The sequence below is a fragment of the Amphibalanus amphitrite genome, unplaced genomic scaffold, assembly GCF_019059575.1.
Source record: "Amphibalanus amphitrite isolate SeventyFive unplaced genomic scaffold, NRLGWU_Aamphi_draft 001588F_arrow, whole genome shotgun sequence".
Classification (NCBI taxonomy): domain Eukaryota; kingdom Metazoa; phylum Arthropoda; class Thecostraca; order Balanomorpha; family Balanidae; genus Amphibalanus; species Amphibalanus amphitrite.
Genome location: NW_024883081.1, coordinates 55,431 through 76,070, shown reverse-complemented (window position 1 = coordinate 76,070; position 20,640 = coordinate 55,431). Strand labels below are relative to the sequence as shown.

The following is a 20,640-nucleotide window of genomic DNA, read 5'->3' as shown; positions in this document are numbered from 1 at the left end:
ATAACTCGGCCGCTCCTGGGCCGATTTTAATGAAAATTGATTTATTACGCTGCGCGTAATGCTGTCCCTCTAGTGCATATATAAAAATCAAAATGTCCGTATGTATGTATGTAACGCGTCAGTCACGCTTGGCGGGCTATTGCTCCGGAACGGTGCGGGCTACGGGGGTGGAATTTTGGGCGCAGGTCGGACGCGTGCATCTGTTTGTTGTATTAAATTTTGGAAGAGGTGCGCTCGGTGGCTGGCACGTGGCGGGCGCATCTTTGCGGGATTTTGGGCCGCGGCCGGCGCCGAGCAGACGGCACGCGCCTTAGGCTCAGTTTCTTCGCTGCAAAACTGGGTGAAATCAGAGCCGGAAGGTCACTGACCTTTGGCAATGAATACCGGAACAGAGCACCGCCGGCCAGGAGGAGACGCCAAATTTATTATGGCAATAACTCGGCCGTTACTGGGCCGATTTTAATGAAAATTGATTTATTACGCTGCGCGTAATGCTGTCCCACTCGCATTGAAAAAGGTACCACTACGAGTATCGAAATATTTGCTATCAATTTTTCAATATATATCACTCAAGATACTCCGAAAATATTATTTCATATTCATTATAACTTGAGGAAAAGGTAACATGACTCTTAAGTCATACGATTCTATTAGAATAATTCTTTTTTCTTTCAAGTTCACCATCATTGCGGAGATCAATGCTTCGTTTTCATACGGTCTAGCATAGATCACAGGTGGAAGTTGGCAAATTGGCTCTTCCGTCCCCTGTCATTACTCACAGTCTAAATAAAACGCCTCGGGAATTTATCGTGCTGCACTTTTTGCGCAATAGTGGAACACTGAACTAGCACGGTGCATTGGGTGGGTACACAAGAGCACACTGTCCATTGCACAGTAAACATCCGTTCAGTTGCGTGCGCCGGCTCGACAATATCCGCCACTGGCCGCCGGCGGCGGGGCAGATGCCCTGTAAAATTGTCAAGTCCGGTTTGTGGGTGTCGACGTCATTGGTGCAGCGTCCTTGAGGGCGGCGATGCCGCTATATAAGAGCGGCGTGCATACGAAGTCGAGGCATTTCCTTGTGTGTGTACCTTCGGCGAGGCATCATGCGAACACAGGTGAGCCGCGCGCCGTGACGGGCTGGCCGGTGCAAAGGTCACAGACAGGTCACAGACAGGTCACAAACAGGTCACAAACAGGGCACAGACAGGTCACAGACAGCTGACGGATAGGTCACAGACAGGTCATGGACAGGTCATGGACAGGTTATGGACAGGTCATGGACAGGTCATGGACAGGTCATGGACAGGTCACAAACAGGTCATGGACAGGTCACAGACAGGTCACAGATAGACCTGTATTTACAGGTCACAGATATGTAGGTCACGGTTTGACCAGTGAACGGTCTCCTGTCGTCATATGAGTGTCAAAGACAGATGACAGAAACGTTGTCTTAACGCTGCACCATTGTATCCCTCTACTCCCAGCCAATCTAGCCCTAGGTACTGGCTTCAGATTGAACATAAAGTGAATAAGAAGTATCTCACCCCATCAGTACAGGATTAACCCTATTAGTGGCAGGCTCCTGGCTACCCCATATTAGTGGCAGGGGGGGGGGGGCTGTTTACGACCCCCCTTGATATCTCGAGATCTAACCGGCCGATTTTCAAAATTCAAACGGCATTCGATTTGGCTCAACGAGATCTACATTTCTAAAAAAAATAAAATTAAAAAATGTCAATGGGGGGTAGAGGGGGGTAAAAACGGGCAAATTGCAGATACATTTTAGACTGTTTATCACGGCCAGGTTTCTGAACCAATCTTAACGCAACTTTTGCCGATCGATAGAGAATGAACCAGGAATTCACATGGATCCTAAAAATATGCATTTTCAAAAATCATAGGCGGATACAGATGATTGAGATTGGGGGTACACAAAAAGTATAGTAAATAAGGTTTTTGTTGGTACTGTTTCTAAAAAGGGTGGCAATGGTCTTGTTATGTTACAATTGTCTTATGAGAGAACGACTAAAATTGTATTGGTCATGCATAGGCGGTGTCAGGGCACCTATGTTGGGAGGTAAAAAATAACCCCCCTTTTTGGACGCCTGGATCCGCCTATTATAGCAAAAACGTGTCAAAAGAGGATGCACAATAACTTTGTATATGTTATCACATAATACCTTTCATTCACTGTTCATAAAACTGGTGCAGCATCGTGATCTTCGCCCAAATGACTCGCTTCACGAATAGGACCCCCCCAATTCCCAGTGCTCTGGAGCCGCCCCTGGTAAAGTTATGAACTTGAAATTTTCAGGGAATGTGCCCAATTTAGTTTTAGGAAAAGTCAGATAATTTCAGCATCGTAGCTTCAGCGGTTTCGGAGATATTCCCGAAAAACCTGAGGGGTGGATAAAAACAACCCCCCCTGCCACTAATAGGGTTAAAGCAAGCGTAATGCTATAAGACAGAGCTTAACAGATGAAAGCAATCATGAGATCAAAATGTTTATGGCAAACGTGCCTTGATCCTAAGCAAGCACTTTTGTGACCAAAATGACACAAACGATAGTACTTAGTAGAATAATGCCTTAGAAAGTGGGGTCTAGTGTAGTGCTAACAACTGAGCTGAAATATGCGCGACACTTCGTTGTGGGTTGAGTGGACATATTACTCTGCTGTCTATAAAGCTAGAATGTGTTTTAGAGCTGAGACGTTTTGTTTCGAAAAATTAGTACAAAGACATAACTGATTTAAAGCCACTTTGATTTTGTCCTTTCCAAAAGACATGTCCCTTCTTATTGATTTTGTCCCTTCTTATCAGTTACCCGTTAAAATGAGAATTCGATATATATTCCGATTCTGTAAGGCTACTGGCTAGCATGCGAATAATTATAAATGCTACATTACATATAGGCACCTAACTAAGTTGATAAATATGCTGTGCTCTATATCCTTTTATCTAGCATTACCGTGCGAATCTTTTTTGTTCCGTCGCTCAGCCTCGGCTGGTAGATCGTTTTACTGTATGCTAGACCGATTCAAATACGCTAGCAGGAAGGGAGTGGTGTAAATTGGCGTAACCAAACTGACTACAGTCAAAAATGTTACACCAATTGCATTCAGCCAACATTTTGCGATGTCCTCGTTTAAAAATCAGCTGTGAGATTCCATCTAGAAACTAATTTGTCGTTGGCATACAGTAAAATTACATACCAAACTCGACCGGTGATAAATTTTGAAGACCTCGGCATGGAATACACCTCAGTCCTCACTGATTTTTGAGCTGTGCCTCCGGCCTCGTTAAAAAATCCAGTAAGAAGGACCACGATCTTGAAAGTTATTGACACCGGCCTCGTTCAGTATGATAAATGACAGCCGGTGGGTTCAAGCCGCTCCGGCGCCCGACATATAAGCTCCTGACGGGGATGGTCTGCGGTTGGTGGGAGCAGCCGCAGCCACCCAGCTGAAGTCGGTTGAGTGGGACGGACCCTAACCGGCGTTGGTGGACTCGGTAAACTTGCAATTTTTCCTTTATCTCAATTCCTTAACCCGCGCCGGGCCGGTCCTCCTCGACTTCCGCGCCGGGCCGGGGGGGGGGCCGGGGGGTCTAAACACCGTCACCCCCCCCCCCCTTCTAACTCGGCTCCTGGGTCACGTAGCGACACGCAGTAAGCGGCACTCGAAAGAGTGTAAAAAATAATGACGGAAACACTTCAGTCATCTTTTGAGTCAGGTCAAAGCTCAGGTCGCCATAGGTCATGAAAGGTAAAATGTAGTTCATTTTAACAATTTTGGGAACTACCAACCGCTACCTCGGGAACAAATAGAGCTACAGCGCCGCGGAAAAAGCGCATTCGATAGCCCTTTTACAGACTTTTCTGGATAATGTTCTCTGATTTGACCTCAGGTCAACGGTTTAGCCTCCAGAGGGCAGAAGCTAAAAATAGCCGTTCCCACGAAAAAGGTTTTTCGGTAATAGCTTTTGATTCAAGCAAGCCATGACATTACTTCTGCCAGCATCAAGTTCCTCTCGTCAAGACGCGTCGAATGAACTATTCGTTGACCTTGAAAGGTCATTTTGAAATTTGACCTCAGGTCATGGTCATGACCTGGCCGGAAAGGGTCATGTTGCGTATCAGTCGACCCGTATCGTCGAGCTGCATACATATGACGTGTTTTCATCACCCTAGCACGTCTCTATCAAAAGTTATAGCAAAAAAACTGCTATTGACCGTTCATGACCTGAGATGACCTCCGGGGCACACAGAGGGGTCACAGGTGCATTTTTCCGATTCAGTATGTTATGTTAACCCTTGAAACGATGTTTGAGAGCGATTTGAACACCATTCGTTCACAAGAGGCGCATTTCAATTTTCTCCCACTACATATACCTATGTATAAAGGAGAGGGCGCAAAATTGACCTGACCTTAGGTCACCGATATCAAAATTCCGAGCAATACATTTTGTGCATACTAGTATTATTTTCGATTAAGACACCGAAATAAATTCGTGGTTAATTGGTCCAGGATAAAATCGATTAATAAACATGTCAATAGTTCTACAAACTGGCCACCTATCATTCTTTCATATTCATAAAAATACTTAAAGTAACCATCCCACATTAACATTAGTTTTGAGTTGAGATAGCCAAAATGGGGTCCCTGGCTTACATTTCATCAGTTTTAGCACTCACAAGATCGAGAAATGCCTCAAATCGAAACTATCTAAATTCAGAATTGCAGCATTTGGATTCAGAGGGGCTAATGCATTAGAATGCCCCCTCTGAATGTGTGACATCAGCGAAGATCTAACGATTTTAAAGCTTTTACAAAAACCATTGGTAGCACGCGGTGGTATATGCTGCTTTGCGAGCAACAAGCGCCGCACTTTCAAATAAAGTCGCTATGAACAGCGGAGATCCCAAAAAGCTAGCAAAAGTAAAAGTCTATTAGCTTGAAAAACGGTGAATATTTTTCGATGAACATTAGTAGATATTCGTTTTCGCTCTTTCTAAACCGAGCTACATCACTTTTATCCCAATCCATTAACTTTTGTGAAGGTGGGAGGGTCCCTTTAAGCTTGAGAACATTCTCGCACAGATCGGTGATAGCGGCAGCTTTGGGGTCAATGCTTCTGATTCAAGATCGAATGGTCAGAATCTGCTCATTTCTCTAGCAAACTAAACAAACTGGTCGGAAGAGCAGGATATGACACTGCCGTCATCTGGCCGTGTCTGCCGCCGCTGACCCCGCCTGGCTGACCCCGCCTCTGACCCCGCCTGGCTGACCCCGCCTCTGACCCCGCCTCTGACCCCGCCTCTGACCCCGCCTGGCTGACCCCGCCTCTGACCCCGCCTGGCTGACCCCGCCTCTGCTCGACAGGTGCTGGTCACCCTAGCGATAGTCGCCGCCGTGACCTGGGCGGCACCCGTCTACGAGGGCGTCGGTGAGCAGGTGTCCGAGTACCTGGCCAGCGGCGGCTCCCAGGGCGCCTCCTACGGCGCCGCGGCCGACTTCGCCGCCGCCTACCAGGCCGGGGCGGCGTCGGCCAGCGCCGCCGGCCCGCAGGGCGGCCTCGCTGCTGACGTCCAGTATGATGGCGAACCCGGTGGCGCTCAATACGACGGCGGAGCTGGTGGAGCTCAATACGACGGCGGAGCTGGTGGCGCTCAATACGACGGCGGAGCTGGTGGCACTCAATACGACGGCGGAGCTGGTGGCGCTCAATACGACGGCGGAGCTGGTGGCGCTCAATACGACGGCGGAGCTGCCGACGTCCAATACGACGGTGACGCCGCTGACGTTCAATATGACGGCGAGCAGGAGAGCGCCAATGAAATAGACGGCGCTGGCCAAGATGCTACTGGATATGGCGACGGTGAAGATGATGCTGCAAGTGGGGATGATAATGAAGACGGCAACGGAGATGATGAAGACAATGAGGAGGATTCCGGTGAAAACGATGGCGAAAGCGATGATGGAGATGACGACGGAGATGACGATGATGACCAAGGTGACAGCGGAGATGATGGAGATGATGATGACGGCGATGATGATGAAGATCAAGGTGATGATGAGGATGGAGATGATGAGGATGATGGAGATGATGAGGATGATGGAGATGACGAGGATGAGGATGAGGATGAGGATGAGGATGAGAATGAGAGTAACGATGAGGAGGACGGTGAGGATGAAGACGGAGATGATGAGGGCGGTGAGGATGATGAGGATGATGAGGAGGATGAAGATGAGGAGGATGAGGAGGGTGATGATAAGGATGGGGAAGATGATGAGGATGACAACGAAGATGATGAGGGTGACAACGAAGATAATGATGATGACGAAGAGGACGAGGAAGATGATGATGATGAGGAGGATGAGGATGATGATGATGGTGAGGATGGTGAGGATGATGGGGAAGACGGCGACAGCGACGACAGTGACGATGATGAAGATGAAGACGGTGATGAAGGCGATAAAGAAAACGAAATCCTTGACGAAGACGGCAGTGCCGCTGATGAAGAGAACAAGAGTGCTTTTGACGATGTTGACGCCGATGGAGAAGCCTATGGAAGGGATTATCCCTCTGCATCCTCTGGTGGCGCTGCCAGCGCCAATGGTGAAGACGATGAGGTATCTGGTGATGTAGATGCCAAGAACGGGGAAGACTACAAGGAATCAAGCGTTGAAGATGATGGTGAGGATGCTGAGGACGATGGTGATGAAGATGAAGATGAGGATGATGATGAGGATGAGGATGAGGATGATGAGGATCAGGAGGAGGATGATGAGGATGAAGATAAGGATAATGAGGATGACGAGGATGATGAGGATGATGAGGGTGATGAGGACGATGAGGATGGTGACGATGACGAAGATGATGAAGATGATGAGGGTGAGGATGATGAGGATGAGGATGAGGATGAGGATGAGGATGAGGATGAGGATGATGAGGATGAGGATGAGGATGATGAGGATGATGAGGATGATGAGGATGATGAGGATGAAGATGAGGATGAAGATGAGGATGATGAGGATGATGAGGATGAAGATGAGGATGATGAGGATGATGAGGATGAGGAGGAGGATGAGGAGGATGAGTATGATTCTGAGGATGGCGATGATGATGAAGATGAAGAAGAAGAAGATGATGATGATGATGATGATGATGATGATGATGATGATGACGAAGACGACGATGAAGATGAATATGATGAGGATGATGCTGACGGTGAAGATGTTGAGAACGATTCAGCTAATGAAGAGAATAATGACAAAGGGTCTTCTGATAGTGAGAGCGTCTATGACGAAGATCAGAGTGTAAATGGTGAGGGAAGTGATGGAAATAGTTATCAAAATGACAGTGACGGTGAGAGTGAGTACGATAAGGCTGCTGAGAGCGATGGAAACGAGAGTGGCAGCGACGAATACGGAGAGTATGAAAAGTCTGCCGCTGGAGATGATGGAGAGAATGAGGACGATGAAGAAGATCTGAATGACGACGACGGCGACGAGGACGATGGTGAGGATGAGGATGAGGATGAGGAAGAAGAAGAAGATGATGATGATGATGATGATGATGATGATGAAGATGATGACGATGACGATGATGACGATGATGATGCAGATAATGAGGATGATGATACTGATGAGGAGGAAGATGAGGATGATGATGCTGATGAGGATGATGATGAAGAAGATGATGATGAGGACGATGAGGATGATGAAGATGATGAGGATGATGATCAGGAGGATGAAGATGATGAAGATGAACATGAGGACGATGAGGATGATGAGGATGATGAGGATGATGAGGATGATGAGGATGATGAGGATGATGAGGATGATAATGATGACGATGATGAGGATGATGATGAGGATGATGATGAGGATGAGGATGAGGACGATGATGATGACGATGAGGATGACGATGAAGAGGATGATGACAATGAGGATAAGGATACCAATGAGGAAGGAGCAAGTGAACTGGAAGACAGCTATCAAGAAGATGAACAGAGCTATGGTGAGGCGAGCCTTGGGGATGCTGAAGCTGACAATGATGAAAGCAGCCAAAACGCGGATGGTGATGGACATATTTATGACAAAGATTATACTGAAGACAGCGGAGATTACAGGTATGATTATGTTGAAAATGGTGAGGACGTAGTTGAGGATGCTTCTGATTATAATGAAAATTATTATGAAAACGGAGACAATTATGATGAGATAAAGCAAAATGAGGATGATGGGGATGATGATGAGGATGAGGATGAGGATGAGGATGAGGATGATGATGATGATGATGATGATGATGATGATGATGATGATGATGATGATGATGATGATGATGATGATGATGATGATGATGAGGATGATGAGGATAAGGATGATGATGATGAAGATGATGACGGTGATGAGGATGAGGAAGATGATGATGATGATGATGATGATGATGATGAGGACGATGAAGATGATGAGGTTGAGGGTGATGATGATGAAGATGAGGATGATGAAGATGATGAGGTTGATGATGATGAGGATGATGATGAAGATGATGAGAATGAGGATGAGGATGTTGATGACGATGATGAGGATGATGAGGAGGAGAAGGACGATGAGGATGATGAGGATGATGCGGACGATGAAGATGATGAGGTTGAGGATGATGAGGATGATAAGGAAGGTGATGATGAGGATGATGAGGATGATGAGGGTGACAATGAAGATGAGGATGACAATGAAGATGATGAGGATGATGAAGATAATGAGGATGATGAGGATGATGATGATAATGAGGAGGATGGTAGTGATGACGATAATGAAGATGAGGAAGTGGATGATGATGAAGATGATGGTGGGGATGAGGATGTTGAGGAGGATGCTCAGGGCAACGATGATGATGACGATGATGAGTACGATGGTGAGGATGGCGACACGGAAAGCGATGACAACGGCGACGACAGCAGTGAGGGTGACGATGATGATGGAGAGGACGACGGTGAGGGTGATGATGATGACGGTGCTGATGACGGCAGTGAGGGTGATGACGACAGTGAGGGTGATGATGGCGGTGCTGATGACGACAATGATGGCGATGACGACGAGGGGGAAAATAGCGCCGCTGACGTCAGCAGTGAGGGCAGTGATGCAGCCTCCGCAGCGTATGGCGGTGACGGCGCTGACGCTGCCTATGAAGGCTATGGCGGCGAAGCTGCCTCCGGAGGTGCCGGCGGTGCCGCTGCCGCCGGGGGCGATGCCGAGATCGCCGATCAGACGGCCGACTACTCCGCGGATGTGGAACAGGCGGCGGCAGCAGACGGCGGCGCCGACTATCCCTACGGTGGAGCCGATTACACCTACGATGAAGGCTATGACGATTACTACGTTCGCTAAATTGTATTTTCAATTGCATTAGTTTATGTCTGACTTTGGGGCATAAATCCGACTGGTATGCGCCATGACGCAATGACCTGTGTTCAGTACTGTGCCGTGTAGTCTCAGTCCGAGCTCCGCCACGACGCCAGGAGCTGCGGCGCCTGGGAGGAGGCGGCGCAGGGCCGCTCCGCCCCGCCCCGCCCCGCTCCGCCGCGCTGCGGAGGCTGCTGGTACACCACCTCGCTGTGATCGCTCCGTCACCCTGCTGTTGTTGCCATAAGTGAGTGTGTGGTGTGTATGTATGTGCGCGCGCGCAGTGGCATGTCAGCTGGCTACGCACCCGCCAGCCTTACCGTGTGTCTCGTTGTTTGTGTATGCTTCGATACTCATGTTTGCTTCTTGTCTGTTTGTGCTGTGTTTTTGCACTTGGATTACGTGTAATGACAAATACATTTGAACTTTGAAGGCGTAGAATGATGACAAAAATAAAGTTACTATGCCTTCAATGAAATCGGTGTCTGCGAATGCTTGCTGCCAAAGAAGTGCAGTGGATTGAGACTTGAGAGCAAACAGCTCAATGGTCGCACGCCCTGACAACATTTGGCATGTATCGCCAGCATCGTGACTGGACACTGAGGGTTAGTATAGGTATGGGAATAAAAAGAAACGGGCTTAGAACGGGTGATCTACTGATGTCAATTTCGATTGCTCAAGGTACACACCATGATATCCCTAGCGCATCTGACATATATAAGGAATTTCGCGAGGAAAAAAAACACTGATCGAAGAGAGGATGTAAATGTTATCCGAAATTCAACCCACCCAGTACAGACGAACCGGTAACGCTTAACCCTCGCCGGCAAAGGGGGGGGGGGGGGGGTTAAGCGTTGATGCAACCCCCCTAAGGCTTTTCGCGAATAGCTCGCGTAAAAAGCGGCCTGATCGCGACGAAACTTTCAGTACCCTCGCATTCATCAATTTTACACCTAACCTGAAAATTTCATGACCCTGTCCCAAATGACCTTTGACCTGTGACCTCTTTTCCGAGACCATGTTCGGCCGGAATCGCGATTCAGCGTATGTCGGCTCGCATTAGCCTCGCGCTTGCAGGCTTTTCGTGGTTTCAAACGTTCAAACATGTGATTTGATGTTGCCCCCATACATTAGGGTGGGTGTCAAGGTCACCTGAAGGTCAGGTCAGGTCATTTACCTTTGGTGACCTCGGTTCACTTTTTCGAGTTTTACTTGTTTCTAGGCTAGTTTTTGGAGCTGAATTCGAATTTAGCAACCATTTGAACACTTACGGAGTAGTTTTGGTGCCTTCGTAACATGTTACGAAGCTGTCAGAGGCGGTTGACACGTATTACGAATTCCCGTCACGACCCCTACCGGTTGACCTGACCTGAACTGACCCGACCTGGTCTTAATGCTTAACCTTCGCCCCGGTGGGGAGGGGGGCATATGTTACCACCCTGTCGCGTTTTTGCGTGTGAATAAAAAACCGCAGCGCGTAGCGCCGCGCCCCTTGGGGTAGCTTTTGGTACATCAATTTTGGACAATGTGTGAAATTTCTGACCCCAGGTCATGTCAGGTCAGGTCACCTGGTCAAGTTAACTGACCAAGCCTAACAAAGTTTGCAATCATGTCCAGCCTGCAGTAATTGTAAGAAAGGTTTTAAACTTGGTGGATTGCATGCTGTTATAGGCGCCTACAATTTGTATATCTCGGATTTTTTATATCCGTGACCTAAGGTCAGGTCAGTGGCGTGACCTTTCCATTACAAGTAAATGGAGAAAAATGAAAATGCCTCTAGATCCGTGTGTACGCATAGGAACAGTCCAAATATTTCAGAATCACATTGATTTAGTCCACTCGTGATGACCAAGGTGTCATTTTTGCTGATAGCCTCTAGAAAGGTCATCTGAGGTCATTTGAGGCTGTAAACAGTTTTTTGCCAATAATTCGCGATTGGAAAGAGATAGAACGCTGGGGATGGTCTCATTGTGTTTGTCTTGTTGAGACGCATCGACTGATATGCAACATGACCTTTTCCGGTCAGGTCATGACCTTGACCTGAGGTCAAATTTTCAAGTTGACCTTTCAAGGACAAGTTATAGTTCATTCGACGCGTCTCGGCGAGGGGAACACGATTCTGGCAATAGAAATGTCGTGGCTTTTTGTAGTCGAAAGGTATTATCGAAAAACACTTCGTAAAAACAGCTATTTTCGGAGTTTTTGCCCTCTGGAGGCTACACCGTTGACCTGAGGTCAATATTGATAATGACCTTTTCAAAAGAAGAGTTCAAAAGCTATCGATTGCTCTTCCATGCGTTTTTCTAGCTACCATAGTTTCTGAGATAGCGGCATGTTTTCTGAAAAATATAATGACAATTGGCAAATTTTGACCTTTGATGACCTCTGGTGACCCCAATATTGCTCTAAGGTGAAAAATGACGGAAATACTTTCCAACGTACGCATTGAGAGCTATCGACTGCTTTTAACGCGTCTTTCTAGCCCTCTTAATTTTTGAGTTAGAGGTGGATGGTAACATATGCCCCCCCCCCCACCCCACTAGGGCGAAGTTGGCTGAGACCGCCACTGAGGCGCGGGTTAAAGACATCATTTCTGATCAAAACTAACACGATATTCGTGATCAGCACCCCGAAAAACCCAATAGCAGCCACACTTAACGACTTTCTATTAGGTCCCGATTTTCCCGATTTTCGGGTCATCGACCTGACCTGGAAGGTCACCCGATGACCTAGGACCTTAAACTTAGGTATCATCGGCTTCCTCTCGTGACGGGCAACACGCTCGTTTTTTCGCGAAGCTCTAGCTCGACAAGGAGCCAAACGCGAGGGGGTCGTACCCCCCCCCCCTTGTGCCGTCGAAGGACGCAAAATGGCCTGTGCCGGTGAGGGTTGAGACTGTTTAATAGGGGAGAGTGGGGAAAGACGCCCAGGGGTTTGTTATGTCATATATTATTCGAAAATGACCATCGGAAAGCAAAAACTTGTAGTTTCAACGGAAACCGACATCATTTTTCTCCATTAGATATCACTCTTTCGTGCTTGAAATATGATATTTTTGCGATTAAGCATTTTCTCGAAGAACTGAAAGGGGGCATCTTACCCCAAAGGGTGGGAAAGTCGCGACCTGGCGTTGGGTAAGATGCCCCCTGCACTGTAAGTGACATATATGAGCACGTGAATTGCTTGAACGAATAAGTAGTCCCTTCGAGCCTGCAGTAAACACTAAACGCCATCGTAAAGGCCCTCAAAAGTAGTCGTGAGGGGCTTCAGAGGTCATCGTTAGGGCCACCAGAGTCCAGCGCGACCAAGCAAGCCTCCGTGGTGGCATTCGGAGAACGTTGTGGGGCCCTTATAGGTCTTCATGAGTCTTGAGGGCCCTCAAGCCCATCGTGGGGACCTACGTGTAAGATGCCAGCGCGGCCCGTGGAGCCAGCGTGGAGCCCTCAAAGGATGTCGTGAGGAGCCTTGGAGTTAATAATGGGGCCCACAGAGGCCGTCTCGAGGGCTCTCAGAGTCAGATGCCGCCCAAAAAGTCGCTGTGTGGGCCGAGAGACCGGCATGGGGAGCAGCCGACCGTATTGGGCTCTCAATAGTCCCAGATCGGCTTTTGTCTCTCATCACAAGTATGTACTAAATGATTCGACGGGTTGCTTGAAGGAAGCGTACGGATTTAGGGGGCGTCTTTCCCCATCAGGGTAGGGGGCATCTTTCCCCAAGGTACCGAATTAACATTTAATCAGTACAATATGTTAGCCCTAAGACTACATCCTAAAACAAACTGGTTGGGACAAAGTACACACATATTAATGTATCACGACAATAGCAAGGGACATAAAAATTACTTACCTTCTTTGATATTTACAATGTTTTGACACCAAAATATTTTTTGAAAGCAGCAAAAAAAAAAACATGCAATCACCAGCCAACCGTTGTCTGACTGACATTGGCAAATTTTGGTGCAGTTAACAAGGCAGGCTTCCGCTTTACGCCAAGAACGTTAATTTCCAGGTTCGATTCTTTGTTTTGCCGCTCAGTAGAGGGGGTGGGGCGTCTTTCCCAACCTGGGCATCTTACCCCACTCTCCCCTATGGCAAAAAAACTACTTGTGGATGGCAGCCACCACGCGCTCGAGCGAGAGCTAGTGGGATACCTATCTATGGATACCTACTCACTTAAGTATCCATAGATAGTATCATATATGTAGGTATGTACTAGGCCATCTAATTTCTAAAGACTCACTACGCAAGCGTGAAGTGCGGCTGACACCGCGCGCTGCCTGCGCTATGCTGTAGTTGATGGTAGCTGCCGATAGATGTCAGGGTAGTCGCTCTGGCTCGATTGGTCAGCAGCGTGCTGCGCCATCTCGGATCTCCATTCTCAATTCTCAATCGCCGCCTGAAGAGGGACGCAGACCACATCAGGATCAGTGTTCGCGCAGACTGTGTCAGTACCCAGTCCACCAGCCTGCGGAGACCCCTCAAACAAGGCGCGACCTAACCAATTGACCAACTGAAATCCGAGATATAGGTTCCTACCTACCGAGATCCTACCTACCTCTATTAACCCTCGCCCCGTTGGGGGTTGGGCCAATTTGCCCCCCCGTGGTTTTTCCTGAATAGCAAGAAAACAGTGGCGCACAGCGCCGCCAAATTCCGGGCATCAATTTGACACCTTCACACCAAATTTCAAATCTGAGGTTAGCTTAGGTCAGGAGTTATTTGGGTCAAACTGAGGTCATGTTCGAGCAAAAATGAGCAAAAAACATGCAATCTTGAAACGCTCACCAAATCTACAGTTACCAAGTAATTTCAAAGTAGGTACTTTATATGGTCTAGTAGACAAAAAGCGGTGCTAGAAAACTGCTATCTCGGATTTTCAAAATTTTGTTTTTTGACCCCCAAAAATTCAAAAAAATATTTTTTTTTTAGAAAACTCAAGAATATAAAAAAACGAATTTCGAAAAAAACGGAATATATGTGATAGTCCCTGCGCTCTTCGATATGCATACCAAATTTCAGATCGAAATCTTTTTTTTTTGGCCAAGTTAAAGCGAAAAAACTGTTCAAAAATGATGACGTCAAATTTTTTAACTCATTTTTTTTTTTTAGCGATTCTAGACCACGTAGGGCAAAACAAAGACCACCATTGAACTCCCCGTGACAAGCTGCATCGAATCGATACCCAATTTATGCAAAAATATCAACTTTGAAATTTGACCTAATTTGACCTGACCTTGACCCGACCTGGACCTGACCTTCACCAGAACATATTCTTAACTGACCCCAAGGGCTGCCTGACCCACATAATCGTATTTGACATATAAAATGGACCATAATACATGCATCGCATGATATTTTCATATTGTGACCCTCAGTGACCTGACCTCTGTGACCTGACCTGGTATCAGTGACCTCAAATAGCAAAAAAATGCGTTTGAAGAGCATTTCCCCATCGATGTTTTTCAATGAAATGCATTTTACTCGATTTTACAACGCATTTCTTGTCTCTTGAAATGCCTGTAAATGGTGAAAGTTCGACATTTGACCTGACCTGTGACGTAATCAGTTTGACCTAGGTCAATAAAATTGGGTCACAAGGTATACCCTGATAGGGCTATCCAACACCGTTTGCTGCTTGTCGCTATGTTGCGTGGTTCTCGAGATCTTGGGGGGGGGGGGGCAAATTGGCCCCCCATACAGGGCGCGTTGGCCGTTGGGCTCTGCGTTGCTCGGCAGAGCCCAACGGCCAACGGGGCGCGGGTTAAAACTGTTGGTACTACATACCTAGTATGAATAGTGCCAACTATTTACTCACAATTTTGATATCGCGGATGTTTCATTTCTGTGATCCATGGCAGGGGTCAGTCGTACCCGCTCTCAGTGGGCCTGTTCGCTGAGAGCGGGTACAATTACCTTGCAATGGGACCTAACTTTACTCCTGGGAGGGTGGTTAAAGGGACCCTCTCACCTTAACATTAGATTTGAGTTGAGATAGCCAAAATGGGGTCCCTGGCTCACAGTTACCGGTTTCGGCACTCACAACATCGAGAAATGCCTTAACCCTCGCCCTGGCAGGGGGGTCGATGCGACCCCCTAAGGTTTTTCGAACATAGCGTAAAAACGGCGGCGCGCAGCGCCACCAAATTTGGCACAGTCTATGGGGCAGCCTTTTTACATATGACCTGATAATTTCAGGTCCGGGTGACCTTGGGCCAGGTCACTAGGTCAGAAAAACCGGTACAAGGTCATGGTCAAATTTCAATTTTCTTTTTGCACCTGTCCAACTCACAGTTTTGCACTGATTTCCTTCAAACTTTAAGGATGTGCTAAGTTCACCGAGTTGTATAACATATAGTTCGGGTTTTTTGAGGTCACTGACCTGAGGTCAGTCAGAGGTCATTACGTCGTAATGTTAAGCCTATGGGAAAATACTAAATTCGGAAAATACTGGAGATATCCGCTTCGTTCTATCACTTTTGTGCTTTGAAACCACAGTACTTAACAGCAGGTCACTTGGTGCTTCTATGCTTGGTGTACTTATCCATGGGTCAGGTCAAATGAGGTCAACTGAGGTCAAATGACGTTTTTGCCAATAACGTCAGCGCAGATATCTAACGATTTTTAAATGTTTGACTAAAACGTTTTGTAGCACGCGGTGGTATATGAGCAGGTGCTTTGCGCGCAACAAGTGCCGCACTTTCAGGTGGCAGGTGCCAAACTATTGCTTCCAAATAAAGTCGCTAGGAACAGCGGAGATCCCAAAAAGTAAACAAAAGTAAGTATATTATTTTGAAAACCGGTGAATATTTTTCGGTGAAATTTGGTAGATATTCGTTTTCGCTCTTTCTGAACCGAGCGACATCACTTTCATGCCAATTCATAAACTTTTTTGAAGGTGGGAGGGTCCCTTTAAACATGGTTGCGGGTGAGGGGTAAACGCGAGGTGCCGGTTTACTCGCCGGCCTCGGGTTGAATTGTTTTCAGTGCATGATTGGTATAGCGCTCGATGACGGATACTTACTGGGAGTTCATAACCGACTGGCATCGAGTCTGCTACCGCTTATTTTGTTTTGCTGCGGAACAAATTCACTTGACCTGGAAAAGTCAATGCAGAGCAATGGGGTGATGGGACAGGACGTGAACATTGGACTGTGGCTGCGCGGACCACCGACGCGACGGTGCACCGCAGCGGCAGAGACCGCTACTGCGGGGGGGGACGGGAAAGTCCCGATGGCACTTACTGCCGCTCAAACGGTCGTTCCGACTTCCGAAGAGGATATAGTGTAAAGAGGACTTGTGCGAGAGGAAAGCGCGAGGGGATGCGGATGGGTCTGTCTGAGATAGACAAGGACGGTCGATTCTGCTACCAGCCACTCGTGTTCAATTTTCTGGTGCGCCAATGTGCTACGACCAAACTGCCTAGGTCAGTTGACAGTTGGTTGGGTCGCGCCGCGCCCTTGTTTGAGGGGTCTCCGCAGACTGGTGTGAACTGACACAGTCTGGCGCAGACTGATGTGGTCTGCAGTCTGTAGTCTGGGCAGACTGATGTGGTATGCAGTCTGCAGACTGGCGCAGACTGATGTGGTGTGCAGTCTGCAGTCTGGTGCCGACGTCGCCCGTCACAAAGTCTGGTCACAATGAGCCGCAGCTCGCCGCTCCGTGCCGGGGGCCGCAGGTGGCGGCCGACCTCTGACCGCCCTCCGCCCCCGTCAGCCACACGAACACCATTGGACGTGATTCACCCACCGCCGCTTCGATGACTGTCGGACTTCGACGAACCGCCGAAAGCACGAGACGACTCTGTTAGCCATTTACATGCAAATGTCATTGAGCTAGCTTATTTTCGTATGACAAAAAGCAGGTAAATATGACGAATAACAGGTTACGGCCAACCTTCCGCGCATTCAGTGTGGCCAATTCCAGGAAAGACGGGGGGAATAGGGACTTATCAAAAATGATCCGTCTCGTGACCAAGGGTAACTCGCCATGGAAGAATACCCACCAAGTCAGGTAAAGTGTCCCGTTTGAACGAAACTCTTACATATCGATCGAAACTCATAGGTATCCGTACTTGATAAATATTGGACAGATAAATCTCGGAATAGCTGTGAATGTTTGTTCCGGGCTGCAGCCCTGCTTATGGGCTAGTTTAGCGGCCGAAGTTACCCAAGGAAGCTTAGCCAGTTTTTTTTTAAATCACAATTTGTGTAGCCACGGTGGTAAATAACTACATGCACGGCTACAGCACACGCCTACATCACATTTACATACACTGAAAACAAATTGATCCGGCGACAGCGGGTAAAACCTGCATTTGAAGGATACCCCTATCCACCACCATTTTTGACCACTCTGGAGCGGATACGAAATATACGTGCCTCGCGGATACTGTTTATCCGTTGACAGCGGGTTAATCCGTATAGATTACCCGATCAAGGAGGGTTACTCGAATCTAAATATCCGCTACTGCCGGGTACCTCGATCCGTTGACGCAGAGTAAAATCCGCAACTGAAGGGTATCCCTATCCACCACCATTTTTGACCACCCTACACCAGGTATCAAATATACGCCACTGACTTATACTTATTACCCGTTTACTGCAGGTTAATTGGTGCAATCTATAATTTTCGTTAACTTTGAGCATCCAATTCCCCCTTCCCATGCATTCGGTTGCTGTCACATTCGTAAGCACTTAAATATGGTCTTATTTATTTATTTAGTTAGACGTACAACAATATCCACACACATGAATCATACGAGCTAAATATGAGTTAAGGTCATAAGGCCCCGGTGCCTTGCGCCATGCACCACTCCTCCACCGGTTGTTTTGTGTCTGTCAACGTCTCTCCACTTGGCTTTCAGTGGTCGAAACCTCCCATTTCGATTCGTACGCCTGAAAAAATAGCCCGTATCATAAACCTTTCCCAAATACACAAAACCGAATTGTGTATTGTCATCTGAGCTTTCGCCTTACTGGATTCGCCGCACGATATGGCCTGTGGCCACAGAGAAAAACGATTACGAGTCCACGTGGTCACCCAATGGGTACCTATATCTACACGAGATGCATTGCAAGAATCATTTGGAATCATTTTGGTGAATTGGTACACTCACTCTGTATATCTCTCCGGGTTAAAAAGTTAGTTTTGAAGAGCGTCCTTACCTCTATCCGCGAAATTCAGCAGCCAGAAGTCCATAACAGTACCACAGCCAAACCACAGCACCGTCAACACAGTCAGGAAGATGGCGTCGCACGAGATTCGTTGCCGGAGGTGCACCGCCGGCAACGCGCATGCGCACGCGCATGCGCGGGAAGTGTATCCGCAGTTGGCGGGTGAAGGAATCCACCAGGCAAGCTTGACAACCCGGTGTGAGGGAGTACGTGACACTTATCCGCGCTATACATATATAATGAATCCGCCTGGCGAGAGTAACCGATGCCTATCAGTCCCGGATTTTCCCCGCTATCCGCCACCGTCGGCTAGCAACTACACGTAAAAAGTGTATCAAGCCCCTGTCAGCGCGGATTTATCTGTTGTTTCCAGATATCGCAAGCAGGTACCCTATCTACTCGCATGGTTCTACCCGCACTTGAGCGATTAACCCCGACGTACCTTACACTTAATTAAAGGATAACCCGCCACAGCCCGGCCAATTTGTTTTCAGTGTACACGTATATAGATTGGGTCATAACCAGTGTTATTCAACCACGAACAGGATGGAAGAGTGGCCTCACTGACTCGGCTCTTGGCAGACGCCCTGCTGCGTCCACGCTTACTACAACTGAGAGCGCTGAGAAGCTGCTGCATTTTTTGCGCACAATGCATAAGTTTGCAGGAATGACATCATAGGTCACTGAGATGACCTTAAATGATAATAGGTACAGATAATGTCAAAGGATCTGACATAAATAAAATATCAGGTACATATAGGTACCCTAGTGGGCTTTCATACTTCGCCAGCACGTTCCAAGCCAGGGCGAGAAAAAAAAACTTGTTGTGATTAAAGGTGCCAATCGGATACCAGCTTTTTGGAAACTATACCGATACGAAACCGATACCAACTTGGTATTTGGCGTTTCAAGGCGAGTGCATTTGGTATTTTGTTGATAATATGAAGTCTCACTAACGTTGAAAAGGCTGATAATTTGGTAAAAAGTTGGTATTTTCCTCATATCCCCAAGTCGGTTTGGTATCGGTATTTTTCCATGGATATTGTTGGTATTTGGTTTGATATCGGCATCACGATGTTCCGTAATTGACATCACTTATTGTGATACCCCCCCCCTCCCTCTCCTCTTCGGTCGACAACAGTTAAATCAGTGGTAACTAGAAAATAATAGATAGGGCTTCTGTGAATTTAGTTACAGAAGATGAAGATGTATTGAAAGATGTTTACTAGCGAGCATGATAGAAATATGCTACCTACTCATTCTTTGTATCATCATTTACCTACAAGCGACTCTCCCGCGGTTACGGGTTGTGTCGTGGGTGGAGCATTTCCAGGGAAGTTGGAGGGGCAAAAAGTTTCCAAACCTACAATGTCTGATCGTCAAGTTGAATAAAATGCCACGCTGAATCAATATCTATCATTACAGAATACAGATACGATATTTTGCATTACACAGACATTCCAAAGCTCCTCAATGCGAAAAAGGTTGAATTACAAAGCAACAAAGTCCCACAAATCAGCTAAAGTTGGTGGGGCAAACCGCCTATTGGTGGAGCAAAAATCAAAATGGGAAGTTGGTGGGGCAGCTGCCCCACCATTAACTGCATGGGAAGCTCCGCCCCTGGGTTGTGTAGCAGCTTCGGTGGCCGCGTGTTGGAGCGGAATTGACGACGGCCGAGTGCTGGCATCGGCCGCTGCGTGGAACGCTGCAGGAGGATACGATGGACTTGGGCTACAAAAACCATATGAATCGCGCTCCATTATCGGCCCAATGCTCGAGCACCGGCGACACGGCATGCCGATTTTTCGCGTATACGGAGCTCCGTATCACTGCAGATCGCGCACATGGACATTCTGTCAGCGGCGTCAGGGACGCTTATGGTCCGCCTATCGGCCCGGCTACCGGTTCTGCCAGACCGCTATTTATTCATACCAGCCCGTTCGACACGAAACACTGGGAAAACGTCACCGGGAGGCGCCCGGCGGGCAGTGTCCCCCCCCCCCCCGGCCTTGGCGCCCGGCGGGCCTATATAAGTGGGCGAGTGCGCCCGGCGGGCAG

General features: G+C 47.7%; 1 protein-coding gene across 1 annotated transcript; it reads left to right on the top strand.

Moving 5' to 3' along the window:
• Nucleotides 1–1,072: 1,072 nt before the first annotated feature.
• LOC122374024 (dentin sialophosphoprotein-like) lies at nucleotides 1,073–10,043 on the top strand. Its single transcript, XM_043352530.1, has 3 exons — nucleotides 1,073–1,118; nucleotides 5,385–8,342; nucleotides 8,541–10,043. The coding sequence occupies exons 1-3, from the start codon at nucleotides 1,107–1,109 to the stop codon at nucleotides 9,393–9,395; spliced, it is 3,825 nt and encodes a 1,274-aa protein (XP_043208465.1). The 5' UTR covers nucleotides 1,073–1,106; the 3' UTR covers nucleotides 9,396–10,043.
• Nucleotides 10,044–20,640: the final 10,597 nt, after the last annotated feature.